Source organism: Oncorhynchus nerka, linkage group LG24 (genome assembly GCF_034236695.1).
Source record: "Oncorhynchus nerka isolate Pitt River linkage group LG24, Oner_Uvic_2.0, whole genome shotgun sequence".
In the NCBI taxonomy this organism is placed as follows: domain Eukaryota; kingdom Metazoa; phylum Chordata; class Actinopteri; order Salmoniformes; family Salmonidae; genus Oncorhynchus; species Oncorhynchus nerka.
The window spans coordinates 21,803,892-21,820,471 of record NC_088419.1 but is presented as its reverse complement, the minus strand read 5'-3'; the positions used below and the strand labels follow the sequence as shown (position 1 = coordinate 21,820,471).

Sequence of the window (16,580 nt, the reverse complement as noted above, 5' to 3'; positions counted from 1 at the left end):
CCTAGGGTCATGTATAAAAATGCTGGGCAAGACATTATTTTGGCTACCATTGCTATGCCCCCATAGGATGACAATGCCCCCATCCACAGGGCATGAGTGGTTACTGAATGGTTTGATGAGCTTGAAAACGATGTAAACCGCATGCCATGCCTGTCTCAGTCACCAGCTCTCAACCAATTGAACACTTATGGGAGATTCTGGAATGGGATGGGAGATTGCCACAGCAAAATAATCCTGTGTTTAGTTCACAATGTTGCTTACTTAATTGGTGCTTAGGCTGGAAACGTTGTCAATAAAGAGGTGTATTGGGAGCTTTAAAAGTATACTACAATTTTTGCCAGCCAAAAGTAGGCTACATGATGAGTGCTATATTGTTTATATAACTGTGCGTTTTCAGTGAATTTATGTCAATCACGAAGCTCATCTAGATTTCCTGCCGAGCAGGAAAATTCTCAGCAACAAAAGAGTGATCAAATTAAGATCCGCCATCTGTTTAAGACTCTGGAAGTATGTATTGTTTCTTCATATTTCATTCCTATGGAACTACATTAGTGGACAATTCAGAGCATCCAATGGTTGATTTATCCATAGGAGTTCACAGATGAAAGATAAATCCCTGAGAATCAATAAGCCAAAGCAGCTTCCATGGCTTTATGGTCAATAGCAGGGCTTTTAAATCAATCGCTGTAATGAGTTCCTGGGACTTTCAGGTGCTGTGGGAACTCTGGACCCCACTGTGACATTTGTCAAATTAATTATATTTACAGTCTGAACACAATCTCTCTGGGTGAGATTGAGAACGTAACCCCCCTGAAAATGTAAAAAAAACTCTTCCATTTCTGGGGGCCATTGTGGAGGTTTGAGTTTGAACATCAACTGATGTTGAGGGTTTTTGATAGTTACTTAGCACACATATTTGCCTGAAAAAGAGGATCAGATGGCATAGTCACTTTTAAATTTGATATTAAAGTGTAAAAAATGTGTTAATTTATTTTTCACCTGCAATTTACTGCACCCCGGGATGTCTTTGGCTGTCTTTGTGTTTTGTTTCCAGCTGAATTTGTATTTTCTGTGGGAATGTTTTTGCATAAGATGTTAATGTCTTTGTCTTGCTCATCCCACAGACCGATTAGTCCCCTGTTAGATCAGAGCACACCAGACTTCACGACGTTCCGCTCGGTGGGGGAGTGGCTGGAGGCCATCAAGATGGAGAGATACAAAGACAACTTCACCGCCGAAGGCTACAGCTCACTGGAATCTGTGGCCAGGATGTCAATCGAGTAATGAACTTTAAAACACTTGTGGATGCCAAAGCCACCATAGCCAGTTCTGGAGAGTTATTTTATAATTATTTTCTCATTCAAAATCCTTGGATATGCCCGAACTGAATTTAGATTTCATCATTTTGATTCATGAACAAGCCTGTCGAGTTTTACATGTAATTTTTTTATCCTCCATTTCTCCTTTAATGAAATACCTAGTGCTATAAATCATGAGACGTTTTGAACATCTTTGTGGTACAGTGCTGTGATTTATGATTGGTTGTCTTGTCTTGCAGGGATGTGATGAGCTTGGGGATCACTTTAGTGGGACATCAGAAGAAGATCATGAGCAACATACAGACTATGAGAGCCCAGATGCTAAATCTCCACGGCACGGGCATCCAGGTGTGATGATAGACTACAGTGCCCCCTGTGGACAGGGGGGCAAAGAGCTATATAGAGCAGCGCTAGGGCAGAACTTCCCAGGATAATCATAACAAATCATGTGACGTGACGTCGTCTCCTGTGTCTGACTCTGTTTTTCCGGATGTTATCGGAATTAAAATCATTCCTTTGTTCCTTGGCAAAGGATTTAACCCCTCTTTAGAATGGGTACCAAGGAGAGATTGAGAGAATACTCCCTGGACATGATGCCGCTCTGAGAAACTCAACCACAAATAGAGATGGAGCTTTGGAAAAGGAGTTTTATCCATATTACCTTGTTCTTTTAACCGTATGAATTTTGGGGGGGAGGGCACCATGAAAATGGATTTCACTTAAAAAAGAAAAGAAATCCCCCGAAACTTTTTTCCCTTGCAGTGTTTAAAAAATATATTTTTTATTCTAGTTTGTTAATTTTGTTAGTTTCAGAAGGCACAGTGATATGGTCTGGTACGTAAAGTAATCTAACATCTTTCTTTCGCGTTACAATTTTTTCTTCCTTTTTTTTTTGGACTTGACAACAGGGTAAACGTTCCCATCAAAAGGACAGGGAGGATGAATATGGTGTCTGAACATTTTGGTGGAGATGATCTCGACCAGTTTGTCTTGAGACACTACTGCCTGTTTTAACTGTTTGCAGTGAGTTGTGTTTTTTCTCCCTGATGTTTCTGAAGTGGAAATGGCATCCTGCACCTCAGATCAGTGACTTCAAGGATAGTAGTATTCACTTGGTTTTTTCAAGCTTGTAAGAGTGGCTTGTTGTATGAATTTTTCTGAAGACAGATGCTCTCGTTGTATAATGAAAACATTTCAAATTTCAATGTAGGAATTGTGAAACAGTATGACACCAACAAGGCAATTCGATTTCAGATTGATCACAACTTTTATATCTAATATCAAGCATCAAATTGGCAATGTTTATGTTTACCACATGAATTATTTGACCTTATTGTCCAATATACTTTCAATCTGAAATGTTTTGTTGTTGAATTATTTATTTGAACGTTTCCGCAGACAGCACTAAAACAACTATATATTGTATTGAAACTTAAAGAGACTTGATCCACCGCAAAGGGTTTGAAATGCCTAAACAAGCATATTTTTTGTTGTTGCAGCAAATTATATTTCTTTCCTATTTTGGTGAAAACAGTTGTCAAGGGTGAATCTATGAAAGGCTGTGTATGTTCGTTCTACAAGTAATTGTCCCTTAAAACGAATGTATTCCCATTATTTTTCGGCACTTCTATGGCAAGTTTTTTTGCGATTCACTGAGACAGTCTTTTGTAGGGTTGAATGGACAAGTTCCTGTCATCCTGAACTTGAATAGATCAAATCAAGTGCATGCACAGTGATGGTTAACGCAGTCAGTGTAGGGTAGAATATTGAACAGAGCAATAATTAGCCCAGGTGGAAATGGTCCTCTGAGATTTTAAGGTGCTGGGTTTTACACAAATATCAGTTGTGCTGGGAAAATTATTTGGAAATGTTCTGTCACCAACAGGAAAAAGGAATATGTATTGACCTTTTTCCAGTTGAAGATGACCTGGATTATAGGGCTGGGACGATAGATTGGTACAGTACAATACCGAGTTATCAAATAATGAAAAAGTAATGCCACTTACGAAATGGTATACCGTGGCATGCTAATGACTTAATAACAATGTCACAGAGTATGAGCATGTTTGGAATATATGGCTGTTACAGTGGAGTGAAATGACATTCAACCAGCGGAGAGTCGTACATATTAGTCATGACATCATCTTTTCCATTGCAGCACACTGCATTTGCAGGCGTTCAGTTCGGTGTGAGGTACACTAACTACACTAACTAATATTATCATAATATATTGAAAATCCTAATAGTCCTTATTATGATGCTCATACTCTGAAAATCACATAGCGTCCCAGCCACATGTTTATTAATGTGTCTCTGCTCAAACCTTTCCAGGCAAACAGGGTGATGTAACATGCATAAAAGTGTTTTCTAGGCTTTTTTCCTTAACTTACCTGGCCCTTTGCATGTTAATCACGGCACAGAGATAAGGAATGGGCTCTGCAAAGATGTGCTAAAGAGCCAACCTAATGGTGCCATCGCAGTCTTCTCTTTCTACAACAAAATGAATGTTATCACGTTGAATATGTCTCCAGCACTCTGATGGTCGATTCACTCATTTCTTTGTCATTTAAAGTAAAGAAAATATAGGTATTTCCAATTGCATTTATATCCAAGGCTGTCTTTATGGACTGATTATAGATTCAGATTTTCAAAGCTGCAGCTTTTCCCAATGATTTACTTAATTTATTTTCAGAAAACCAACCTTGAAACACTATCATGGACTATGGCTGCAAGCTTAGTTTTTGTAAAGCCATTAGTGACTTTGTCTATTTTTTCCTAGATTAATTTCCATTGTGCTCGGTCCAAAGGGACTCACACCTGTGGGGGGGTACCCAGGGAATCAGACCATGCCCAGCCCGCTCTGGGCCCCATGTCACAGACAGACCCATTCTTTATCCATACAGCAAAGCTCAGCAATTGGGAACATGCCAGCCCTTTGAATTGAATACCAGCGTAAAGTCATTCAGTCAGCACAAAACTCCCCAGTTCACAGGAAGGCAAGCAGGCTCCCTCTTTCTCTCTCTCTCTCTCTCTCTCTCTCTCTACTCTCCCCTGCTCTGATCTCCAACAGCGGGCCCCTAGGGACCTTCACACCCCGGAGCTGGAGGCCCCCACTCCCCCTCCTCCCTCTCTCTCTAAGTCTGGGGTCCTGTAGAGACAGCAATTTTGAGCCAAATTGAGATGAAGACCTGGATACAATCGATCTGCCATATAAATAATGTGTAACCTTCACAGGCCTTCACAACCTTCCATCCTCATGGTTCCTCTCCGCTTTTACTTTGTTTCTTACCTGTTTTCTTGTTGAGGATGTTCAAGTGAATATATGGGGATGTTGTTCTTTTTCAACAAAGCTGAATGCAGTTTGTGTGGTGAGTTGATTGGATTCAGGAATGAGAACACATTTTAAATACAAAGTAGAATGGTTATTATTTTCAAACCTTTTGGACAAACTGTTGGAAATTGTGGACACGCCTTTGCAATGCATAGGTGTTGGATGATTCCAAAGAGTTCAGCACTGTTGATTGTGTCAGAAAGATCTGAGGTCCGAGGGGAACTTTGTATATGTTCTAATTGTAAAACCTGTACATTTTTATTTATATAGTTGTCTTTTTACACATATTACTCTGTAGTGAGCTCTGAATACATTGAAAATGCACTATATTTTTCTATCTCACTTGCAGATGATTATTGTCACCCAGAAGATTTCAGTTGTACATACTTTCTCATTTAGGACCAAAGACAGGTTTTCCATCTAGAATTGTATTTTGTTTTTATTTTCTCTTTTAGTTTAATGTACAGTTATATGAATTGTCAATGTATTATTTATTTTTTTCTGTGATGAGAGTATTGAGTATTCATCGGTCAAGAGTATTTTCCCCAAACAGCAGAACTTTAAAATCATTACTTCTTAGACAATTTCCTGTTACATAGGACATTTCTTTTTTGCTTTGTAACCTTTGTAATAGACTGTACATATATTTTTGGAAATATAATACAATCTCTATAGAAATCTTTTGTTTCTCATTGGATTCTTTTCCATCATAAATAGCTACTATTATAAAGGATTTCCATGTAACCGTGGTACAACCTTTGCTTTTAAACAGTTTCAAAGAGTTTAATATATTCATCAACACACACACCATTTTGTAAATCATTAATCCGTGTTCTTTGAAAGTTAAAGTAAGAATACAATTGAAGTAGTTTTGATTCAATCTAAACAAATGTGATACATGACTGTTTGTGTTTTTGTGATTGTGTGTGTGTGTGTGTGTGTGTGTGTGTGTGTGTGTGTGTGTGTGTGTGACTGAGTGACATGGGAGGGTACAGTCTATATGAAGAACAATAGCTGGGATGTTGTCATTAAGAAGACATTACTAAACCTCCAATATTGCACAAAACATCTAATTAAGCTCCATCCTGAGGGATTTTATACAAAGGAATCTTAATCGATTTATAAGGATTATATCTCCTGTTATTCTAATATTTATTTTATTAAGTTGGAATGGTATCAACATCTCGTCCCACGGGCTGATGGACTGCAATCATTATTAAGGGTTGCACCCCAAATAGCACCTTATTCCCTTTATAGTGCACTACTTTCGACCTGTGCCCATAGGGCTCTGGTCAAAAGTCGTGTACTATATAGGGAATAGGGTGCAATTTGGGATGCATCCATAGTGTATATTTCTAGGGGAGTTTGGCCCCCATCCATGCATTTTTGGGTGAGTAGGAGAGGCTCTATGGCTACTCCTCTGTCACCACTAATCCCTACAGTACACTACAGCCTGCTTATCGTCCTGCCATCTGACATGGACGCAGAAATGTTTGAGTATTTTGATATACACAGTAGAGTTGGACTGATTTAATAGCAACACAGAGTGTTCTTCCATCCTCATGGTTCCTAGTTTGGCAGATTTATGCTTAGGGTCCATTGGTAGGTTGGTTGTATGTTATCATGTTTTTTTCTCACGACTGCAGGCTGATTGGACATAGTATTGATGTTGAAAATGTGAACTCCAACAGAACAAGTATAGAAAAGAAGCTCTGCAAGTTTTCCTGTAAAAGTTGGGTTTTATTTTCAATCAGTTGCTTGAGGCATTGCAATACTTATCTTCTCTATAAAACCCTTTTCTCAATGTTTGAATAGGAAAAGTTGATATCTCCCAGATATGCTGCACTTAACTCAACCATCAGACAGAGAGGGAGAAAAACTGGAAGACTGCCAATAGAGGATTAAGGGAAATAAATAATTTATGTTTTGCAATTCTGCAAAAATCTGAAGCACTAGTTTGCCATTATTCATACAATTCACATCTAATACCAAGGTCAATAGTGATATTGTTGAAATATATAAGAATACACTTTGCCTGGATTGGATAATACCAGTCTGCCTCAGCAGGTTAAAAAATCATGACCCTTTTAAATAATGAGGGCTCATCATCCAATGGCCAACTGTGTTCTGCTGGGCAGTATGCTGTACATGGAAATCAGATGAACGGTAACCCACTGGGGACAGAAGTCAATTCAACATCTATTCCACGTTGGTTCAACTTAATTTTATTGAAATGACGTGGAAACAACGTTGATTCAACCAGTGTGTGCCCGGTGGGAAGGCTTAACTAAACCATCTGACTTCCTGCTTTCTATAACTCACTTCCTGGTTTGAAATATGACTGCTGGAGCTAGTGGACTTGTCAGCACGAAAAGCCAAGGACAGATATGCAATTTCCACACATGAAAAAATTGGATGTTGACTGGTTACGTGACTATTTATCATGTCTGATCTCAAGGTGAGCAGCAATGTTAAAATATGACATGATGAGCATGCAAAGGTGTGTATTTGTTTGTGGGGGTTTTATGGCAGTTACGAGACTTTAAAAAAGCAATTATGGATTTGACTGAAGATTCAACTCACATCTGTCCAACAAACTATAAATTGACGATATATGTTAAGCAAACCTGCAGATGGGGCGGCAGGTAGCCTAGTGGTTAGAGTGTTTGGCCAGTAACCAAAAGGTTGAAAGGTAGTGAACCTGTTGTTCAATAGGCTGTCATTGTTTTTAAATGTTTTACATTTTTTATTTAACTAGGCAAAGTCAGTTAAGAACAAATTCTTAATTTCAATGATGGCCTAGGAACAGTGGGTTAACTGCCTGTTCAGGGGGAGAACAACAGATTTGTACCTTGTCAGCTCAAGGGTTTGAACTTTCAACCTTCCGGTTACTAGTCCAACGCTCTAACCACTAGGCTACCCTGCCGCCCTGAATGTAAGTAAGAATTTGTTCTCAACTGACTTGCCTAGTTACATTTAAAGATAGATGGATAATATAGCATTGATTGAGCATTTATTTTTCCACAAAAAAAATACATATATACAGTTGAAGTCGGAAGTTTACATACACTTACGTTGGAGTCATTAAAACTCGTTTTTCAACCATTCCACAAATTTCTTGTCAACAAACTATAGTTTTGGCAAGTCGGTTAGGCCATCTACTTTGTGCATGACACAAGTAATTTTTCCAACAATTGTTTACAGACAGATTATTTCACTTATAATTCACTCGATCACAATTCCAGGAGGTCAGAAGTTTACATACACTAAGTTGAATGTGCCTTTAAACAGCTTGGAAAATTTCAGAACATTATGTCATGGCTTCTGATAGGCTAATTGACATCATTTGAGTCAATTGGAGGTGTGCCTGTGGATGTATTTCAATGCCTACCTTCAAACTCAGTGCCGCTTTGCTTGACATCATGGAAAAATCTAAAGAAATCAGCCAAGACCTCAGAAAAAAACTTTGTAGACCTCCACATGTCTGGATCTTCCTTGGGAGCAATTTCCAAACACCTGAAGGTACCACATTCATCTGTACAAACAATAGTATGCAGGTATAAACACCATGGGACCACGCAGCCTTCATACCGCTCAGGAAGGAGACGGGTTCTGTCTCCTAGAATTTAACGTACTTTGGTGCAAAAAGTGCAAATCAATCCCAGAATAACAGCAAAGGACCTAGTGAAGATGCTGGAGGAAACGGGTGCAAAAGTATCTATATCCACAGTAAAACGCGTCCTATATCGACATATCCTGAAAGGCCGCTCAGCAAGGAAGAATCCACTGCTCCAAAACCGCCATAAAAAGACAGACTACGGTTTGCAACTGCACTTGGGGACAAAGATCGTACTTTTTGGAGAAATTATGAAACATAAATAGAACTGTTTGGCCATAATGACCATTGTTATGATTGGAGGAAAAGGGGGATGCTTGCAATCCGAAGAACACCATCCCAACTGTGAAGCACGGGGATGGCAGCATCATGTTGTGGGTGTGCTTTGCTGCAGGAGGGACTGGTGCACTTCACAAAATAGATGATTTCATGAGGGAGGAAAATTATGTGGATATATTGAAGCAACATCTCAAAACATCAGTTAAAGTTAAAGCTTGGCCGCAAATGGTTCTTCCAAAGGAACAATGACCCAAAGCATACTTCCAAAGTTGTGGCAAAATGGCTTAAGGACAACAAAGTCAAGGTATTGGAGTGGCCATCACAAAGCCCTGACCTCAATCCTATAGAAAATTTGTGGGCAGAACTGAAAAAGTGTGTGCGAGCAAGGAGGCCTACAAACCTGACTCAGTTACACCAGCTCTGTCAGGAGGAATGGGCCAAAATTCACCCAATTTATTGTGGGAAGCTTGTGGAAGGCTACCCAAAACGTTTGACCCAAGTTAAACAATTTAAAGGCAATGCTACCAAATACTAATTGAGTATATGTAAACTTCTGACCCACTGGGAATTTGATGACAGAAATAAAAGCTGAAGTAAATCATTATGTCTACTATTTTTCTGACATTTCACATTCTTGAAATAAAGTGATGATCCTAACTGACCTAAAACAGGGAATTTTTACTGGGATTAAATGTCAGGAATTGTGAAAAACTGAGTTTAAATGTATTTGGCTAAGGTGTATGTAAACTTCCGACTTCAAGTGTATGTAATTGAAAACAGTTTTGAAACATGTCTTCTGTTGTTGTCAGGTATTTCACTGAAACTCAAACATCTCCTTTTAGCCTTAATCGTCAGTCTGGTTTGATCATTAGGCCTACATCTGGAAGCATATTCACAAGTAAGAAATTCATCCTTTGGTTGACAAATATGGACAAATGAACAGGATCTTATGCAAATTAAATGCTTCAAACTCAAATATAAGGACATTTGAAAAACACATTTGGCTTTAAAAAAAGATATATAAGCTGAATAATTATGTGCATATTTGAACATTATTTGCATATTTGATTGTATGAATCGAATAGACAATCAGCCTAACTGATCTACCTCAGATAAGACCTTCCTTCAGCAGACAAACAGAAAGGTTATTATTTTTTTGCTTGTGTCATATTTTACGTAAACGCAGAGAAATAATTGGCAAAGTGCAGGGAAAGGTTTACGCATAATAATTACAGTGTCTCTGCACTCACCTAAGATGATGACATTGACAGCAGAGTCATTTCCTAGCTTGACATTCAAACATGCTTAAAGGTAAGAATCATCAGTCCAGTGTGATGCAAATAAAGACATCAACTCTGCAAACTCACACAAAGCTGATTGAAACCCATTTTGCTCAAGGCAGATACTGTGAATGGATAATGGTCATTTGTGATTCAAATCTGACATTCGTCTTACCCCAAAGAATACTAAATCATAAGCCTTTTTCTTTTAATTACCTTTCAAAATATCTCCCTTTTTTATGAAACGCGCTGGCATCACTCAAGTTAGACACATTATCTCCTTTATGAAAACCCTTTCAGATGCTTTTCCCATACCAGTCTACCCCGGACTATTTGATTGGGAATAGCCTGGCCGCCATTGGATTCACACTGATTCCTTTTTATGGCCTGGCACATGGCACCTTGCAGCATTAAGTATTTAGGGGCTAGTAAAATATGTCTCCCCCTCTCCGGACTGCCATCCCCTGGGCAGATGATCAATTTCACAGGCTGGCAAAAGCCTCTGTGGAGAAGGATGATGGATTTGGCCGATCTGATGGTTTCTTTAAAGACACAGTAAGTTATGCGTATCTGCTATTAGCTGGCCAGTAGCAGAGAAGGAGACAGCTCATTTGGCATGAGCTAGCCGAGGCTCTTTTTCTAGCCCCGTAATGGCCGACTGTGAAGACGAGCCTCACAAATCCATGTACCTGCACATAGTATCAAGGAATATATTCATGATAACATATTTGGGCTGAGGAAGGATTTGAAATGTCATTTAGGTTGAGCTGCTCTTATTATGAAACCTGAAGAATCAGAATTATTGGGTTCAGAGAAGTCAATGGTGTTTACTCGCCATCATAGATATTCCATATCTATCTCCTTGCCTTTTACTAGTCACTGCTGTGTAATGAGAGAGTATGATGATGACTATTGCATAACATTGTGGAAGGGCCAGTGCAAAGATCATTGATTAAAATCCAATTCAATCTCAGCGGGGTTCTAAGCAGGGAGGAAAGAAATCAATCAAACCTGGGAAAATAACGATGCAATAAAGGTTTCTTCCTCAAGGGAATCATGCGAGGGAGGAACCAAAGCTAAAGAAATCAGTGAAGTCAGACCTGCTCCGCACCATCCACGGCACGCAAAGGTCAAGTCGTGTGAACTGCGTGGGTGCCACTCTACTGAGAGGCAAGGGTCAATCATGCATCTTCTCTGCAAATCGCCCTCTCATTGGCCAGCAATGTGAGGGATGAAGAGGCAGGGAAATCAGAGTGTAGCCCATTGTCAATAGAGAGATGTGTGCCAGCATTGTGACACCATTGTCTTTCCATCTCACATGAGATGTACCACATTATTAATGGGAAATGAATACTGTAGGAGATGCCAACAGCTCAGGCGGTAGTGAGGTATCTGGGTAAACGTGCTAGAACAGAGTTTGCATAACCACTATAGTGATATAGAATAAATATTGCTTCATGACTGTTTATGAACCGACACATGCACGATACCCGTCCCTATCGAAACAATTACCATACATTCCTGTGAAGATTTGTTTGTCTGATATGTACATTAACAGCAATTCCCCTCTATCCCTTTGTAGTGGTATGGCGCTGTACATGAGACCCTATGCATGTGAAAGACAACACTAGAAAATCTCCACAAGACTAAAATGAAATGAGCCACAATTCATTGACACTTGAATTGATACAATGTGAACGCATAGTAGTTCAGCAGAAACAGTGGCCAACAGCTGCTTGGCTGTCCTCTAGCAGGATGCTTGATTTTGATAAACACAGATGACAAATTCACTCCCTCAGTAGCCAATATTCACAGCTCATAATAACACTGGAAACCACTAGAATAGATGAGAGGCTGCCATTCGTGCTGTGTACCTGGAAGAGGGAGCTGTGGTATGGCTGGAGAGAGGAACTAGGGCCTGATGGATGAGTGCCGCAGGGCTTGGAGGGGCTCCCCATCCCCACCACCACCAACAACAGCGCTAAGAGCAGCAGCCAGGATAGGCCATTCAATGCCCAGAGCCCATCCTCCACGGGGGTACCGAATGGGGCCTCTATTGACCGAGGGCCCAGTGCTCTCCCCATGGGTCTAATGGGAAATACTGTGCTGAACTAGAGGAAAAGAAAGACACATGGTTCTGTTTTGGTCCTTGGAAAAGGTACAAAGTACTACTTACTGTGCCCTTGACACATTGTATTTTCCCTCTCACAGATCGATTCTCAGTTGATAAATCAACAGTTCAAAGAGTATTTAAAATGGCACCTTGGCAAGATAACTCTTGTCGGACTTGTATCAATAATTTATGTTGAATGAACTTATGATACATGAAAAAATTGCTACAGTTACATATCACAATATTATTTTGGGATGATGTTATATCGATATTTGACTCCATGTATTGATTCATAAAAATACTAAAATACTCATTAAAAACCCATGCTTCTGTAGGTAGCATAAGTCATCGCTTGTCAGCTGTTTCTGCATCAAAACTCTGGTATTTTTCATCTTCTTCTTAAATAGTGAGCCAACATGTTTTCAGCGCTTTTATTTCCATGACTGAAAAACAAACTTTCTCATGCTCTGTCTTGTCTTTCTGTTGCAAACATATAGCCTAGTGAGCAATATGTTTGGAACATCGAATCGCAATACATACACTATAGAATCGTGAGAATCACTATACATATCATATTGGCACCTAAGTATCGTGATAACATCATATCGTGAGGTCCCTGGTAATTCCCAGCCCTAATGGAGTACAGTAAGCTGCCCTCTATGGTGTACTGCCTTTGTTTGAATATCTGCTTAAAGCTCCAGCCTCTGATGTATGGAGTACATATCCCCTAATAACCTTGGTGTGGTGTTATTCAATGTAGACTAGGTTAGATATCAGACACATTTTCCAATGAAGTATGGTGTGTGGTGCAAAGGGTCATGGGAAATTGTAAGCCCAGACCAACATTCATCATGCCCTGATTCCAGCTTGATCAGCCCTCCAGGGTTAAGGGGAGAGATGTGGGGAGCCATTGATATTTCTAATATGACTTAGATGAGGGTAAATGATACTTCAGTACAGTCTCAGCTAGGGAACTGTCTGGAAAAGAAACTAAATCAACTAATGGCAATTCACCCTGACCTATATGGAGAATTTCTACAGGAAGTTAATTACTCCCTAGCACTGGGAATGTTTCCATATCGATGTTTTATTTTGGTTATTTTGGTCTGTGCTCAAAGGTTCTATAATCTGAGATGACAGTTGCGGAGGCATGTTTCTTGTCTACTTCCTCGCCTTCCTCAACCAGTTTGTAAGGGTTTTATTTCTATATGAATAACCATTTTGTGAATCACATCCTGTCTTACTTTTCAGGGAGAATGCCTCTAGTTTACATAATTCATTACTTATCCCGTTTATGCAGATTCAATGATTACTAGATTAACCTCCTGGTCTCCATTCAACAGTAATTGTTAACAAGAAATTGAGCTTTCATTTGCAATTGTTTACTCTATTTCTGTGACTAACGCAGCTGTCAGCTGCAGCACACATCTGCAGTGGGAGATTTGGGTATATGGAGGAAGAGCACAGCTAAACTAAGCCAGAACAGAGATGCTTTTGAATACAATGAAATGCATCCATTTCCCCCCATATAGAGCTGGATGGTGGTGTGGGGATTCTGATAAGGATGGGAGAAAACTCACAAATGAATCACTAATTTGTATAACAAGACAAACAACAGATCCCCCTTGAGTGCTAAAACAATTATCTCTATAGATAACAGAATCATTTGGGGTTGGAGTTCAGTGGATGAAGTGGAATGGTAGTTTTGACATGTACAGGGGCATCATTAGTGTTGTTGTTACACATGCACGAACCCATATTTCACTTGTCTGACATTGGATATACATGGGGAGCAATTATAGGGTATGAAATGAGAGGATTAGTGGATTCTTTCCATCATGGTTCAATTAGATCCAGTTTGACAGTCATAAAACCACTAGTCCTGTTCTTTAGACGTCTTTCAGAAGACAGACGGCACAAATACACCCTTGTGGAATGTGATTTTTTTTCCAGAAATATATTCTTTGGAAAAGGATTTTGAACCAGTGAGAAACTATAAATCCGATTGCTTGGTTTTGAGAAAGTCAAAATGAAGTGTCTTAAATTTATAACGAAAAGGTGCAGGTGAGGATTTTCAGATTAGTTATTTTTATGATTTACATAGATAAAGATAGTTATTATGATGTAGTAAACTGTGTATTTTTCAAAAAGACAAATCAGTGAATTCCATAACTTCCCAAACAAAGGTCCTGACTGATTTAAACACAAAGTGAATACCAATGCAGTGGTGGAAGGCGTACTCAATTGTCATACTTGATTAGATAGCTTCATAGAAAAGGACTCATGTAAAAGTCACCCAGTAAAATAATACTAACTAAAAGTATTTGACTTTAAATAAACTTAAGTATCAAAAGTAAATGTAATTGGTCAAATGTACTTAAGTATCAATAATAAAAGTGTAAATAATTTCAAATTCCTTATATTAAAGGAGATATGATGTCAGATTTGTTATTGTCATCTACCAATCACTGGCCTTCTTTCTGAGGCTTTCAAAAAAAACTCCCTGGTCTTTGTAGTTGAATCTGTGCTTGAAATTCAATACTTGACTGAGGGCACTTAATTTGTATGGAGGACAGAGGAAGGGTTAGTCATTCAAAAATCATGTCAACCCCTATTATTTCAAACAGAGTTTAAATTATTATGTGATTTGTTAAGCCACATTTTACTCCTGAACTAATGTAGCCTTGCCTAAACAAAGGGGCTGAATACTTTTGAATCAACTATATTTGTTAGGAATTGCTTATTTATCTAAATAAACATATAATTGTTATTCCACTTTGACATTAGAGTATTTTGTGTAGATAACAAAAAGACTATTTAAATCCATTTTAATCCCACTTTGTAACACAACAAAATGTGAAGAAATCCAATAGATCTGAATACTTTTGCAAGGCACTGTACCTCGATAATTAATGATAATAGTGTCTACATAAACACTTAAAATAGGGATTTGGTCTCTCAAGAAATGTGCAAAGTAGAATTGTATCAACAGAAATGTTTGCCTTTCCCAAACTGGTCCCCTTTTCTCAACTTTTTTTTATTGATACAGCTTCAATAGAGGAGAGAAAAAAGTCTCTCTTCAAAAGGATTGGAGTGGAATAGAGTGATAATTAGGAGAGTATGCTTTAATTGCATGAATATGAAACAAAAATCCCAAACCCCCTAGAGGGGCTGTTTTCTATTGGGATTTCTGCACCAATTCTAAAATAGATCCTCGACTGTTAGCAAACAGGAATTGGTATAGCTACATACATACAGTAATGGCTCCCGTTCTGAGGAAAGCCCTCTAAGAAGCAACTCAAGTGCACTTGCATCATTTTAAAGATCGTATAGGAGCATTTAAGTAAATAACTATACTTTTTGTGCTCAGATGAAGGATACCTTACAAAAAAACTGCTCGCCGTCCCTTACAGGTCTGATTGTGAGGTTTATAATCTATGCTAACTATAAGTACTGTTGGGTGGGTGGTCATAGAGCTCTCCACTGCCTTTCTGATTGGCTATGCTGCAGCGGTGCAGAGGTCAAGGTTCAAGTGACAAAATCTAAGGTTCAAGGAGTTACTCAAAGATAAGAGCCATAGCCGTAGGGCTGCTGCGTTGTCATTTGTTTTCCCTAAACCCAGTTGTAGGCATAATGTTTCAATCACTTTGTCATGTTTGAAGTCTCTACTTGTTTCAGAGGACTTTGCCTGAGCATGCATAATGTAAATCAATGACTGCTTTGTTTCCATTTTATAAATACATGACATCACCTGTAAATGTAGATTAGAAAATGCAGAGCATGTGTCACAGAGAACACAGCTCTACTCTAGAACACTCTTGATCAGTGTACTAACATTAAGTTCACATGAAGTTCAGAGTGGCCTGATAGGTTTACTGAAATGTCACATTGAATTGGAGTACTGTGTACCTAGTTTGTGATCAGAGTTGTTAACAGCTCTAATGAACAGCAGGCATATGGTAAAAAAATAAATACATGACCTACCAGAGCATTACCCATACTCTAAAACCACCAGCATTGTTGATGTCTGTTTTAGCTGAACACATCCGTCACTCTAGTCAGCCACTTCTACAGATCTAGGATCTTCATTTGAGCCAGTTTGCTCCAGCAGGAAAACAATCCTGCAGCAACAGGAAATGTGAATTATTATGTGGTTTAAAATTAATTGACATTTTTGTGTGATAGGGGTCATTATCACAGGCTAAACACCCGAGGAGGACTTCAATATAGAATTCAATAGGAATTCAATATAGACCTCAAATAGACATCTGATGCAAAGTACACGTATGGTATATCTACACAGGGCCTGCAGTGTAAACAGTCACGCTGTAGCAGCACTTTTGTCTCACTCAGTATGTGTGGATCCAGGGGCGACGGAGGCAAGCAGTAGCAGCAGTAGCAGCAGAGGCCTGACCCACTTTGCTAAGCTGAGCCGCAGCAGAAGAAGAGTTAGCAGTGTGCTGAGGAATGAGCATCTCACACACACACACACACACACACACACACACACACCACCCTGTGTGAAGGTGTCAGGCAGATGACAGACGCAGCGCCAGCCCGACAGCATGGTTATGCAGGCGCCTGATGGGCCTTCAGTGCTACTGCTGTGACAGCCCCCTCTCATCGTCACTGAGCTAATCAC

At 39.3% G+C, this 16,580-nt stretch overlaps 1 protein-coding gene across 3 annotated transcripts in view; it reads left to right on the top strand.

Moving 5' to 3' along the window:
• LOC115107662 (ephrin type-A receptor 7-like) overlaps positions 1-5,328 on the top strand; it is a 76,761-nt gene extending 71,433 nt beyond the window's left edge. For all 3 annotated transcript variants that reach the window (XM_029631159.2, XM_029631157.2, XM_065008713.1), the window contains exons 16-17: positions 1,125-1,280; positions 1,559-5,328. In XM_029631159.2, coding sequence (XP_029487019.1) covers positions 1,125-1,280; positions 1,559-1,673 — 271 coding nt within the window. In that variant the 3' untranslated portion in view covers positions 1,674-5,328. The remainder of the gene's footprint in view (positions 1-1,124; positions 1,281-1,558) is intronic.
• Positions 5,329-16,580: the final 11,252 nt, after the last annotated feature.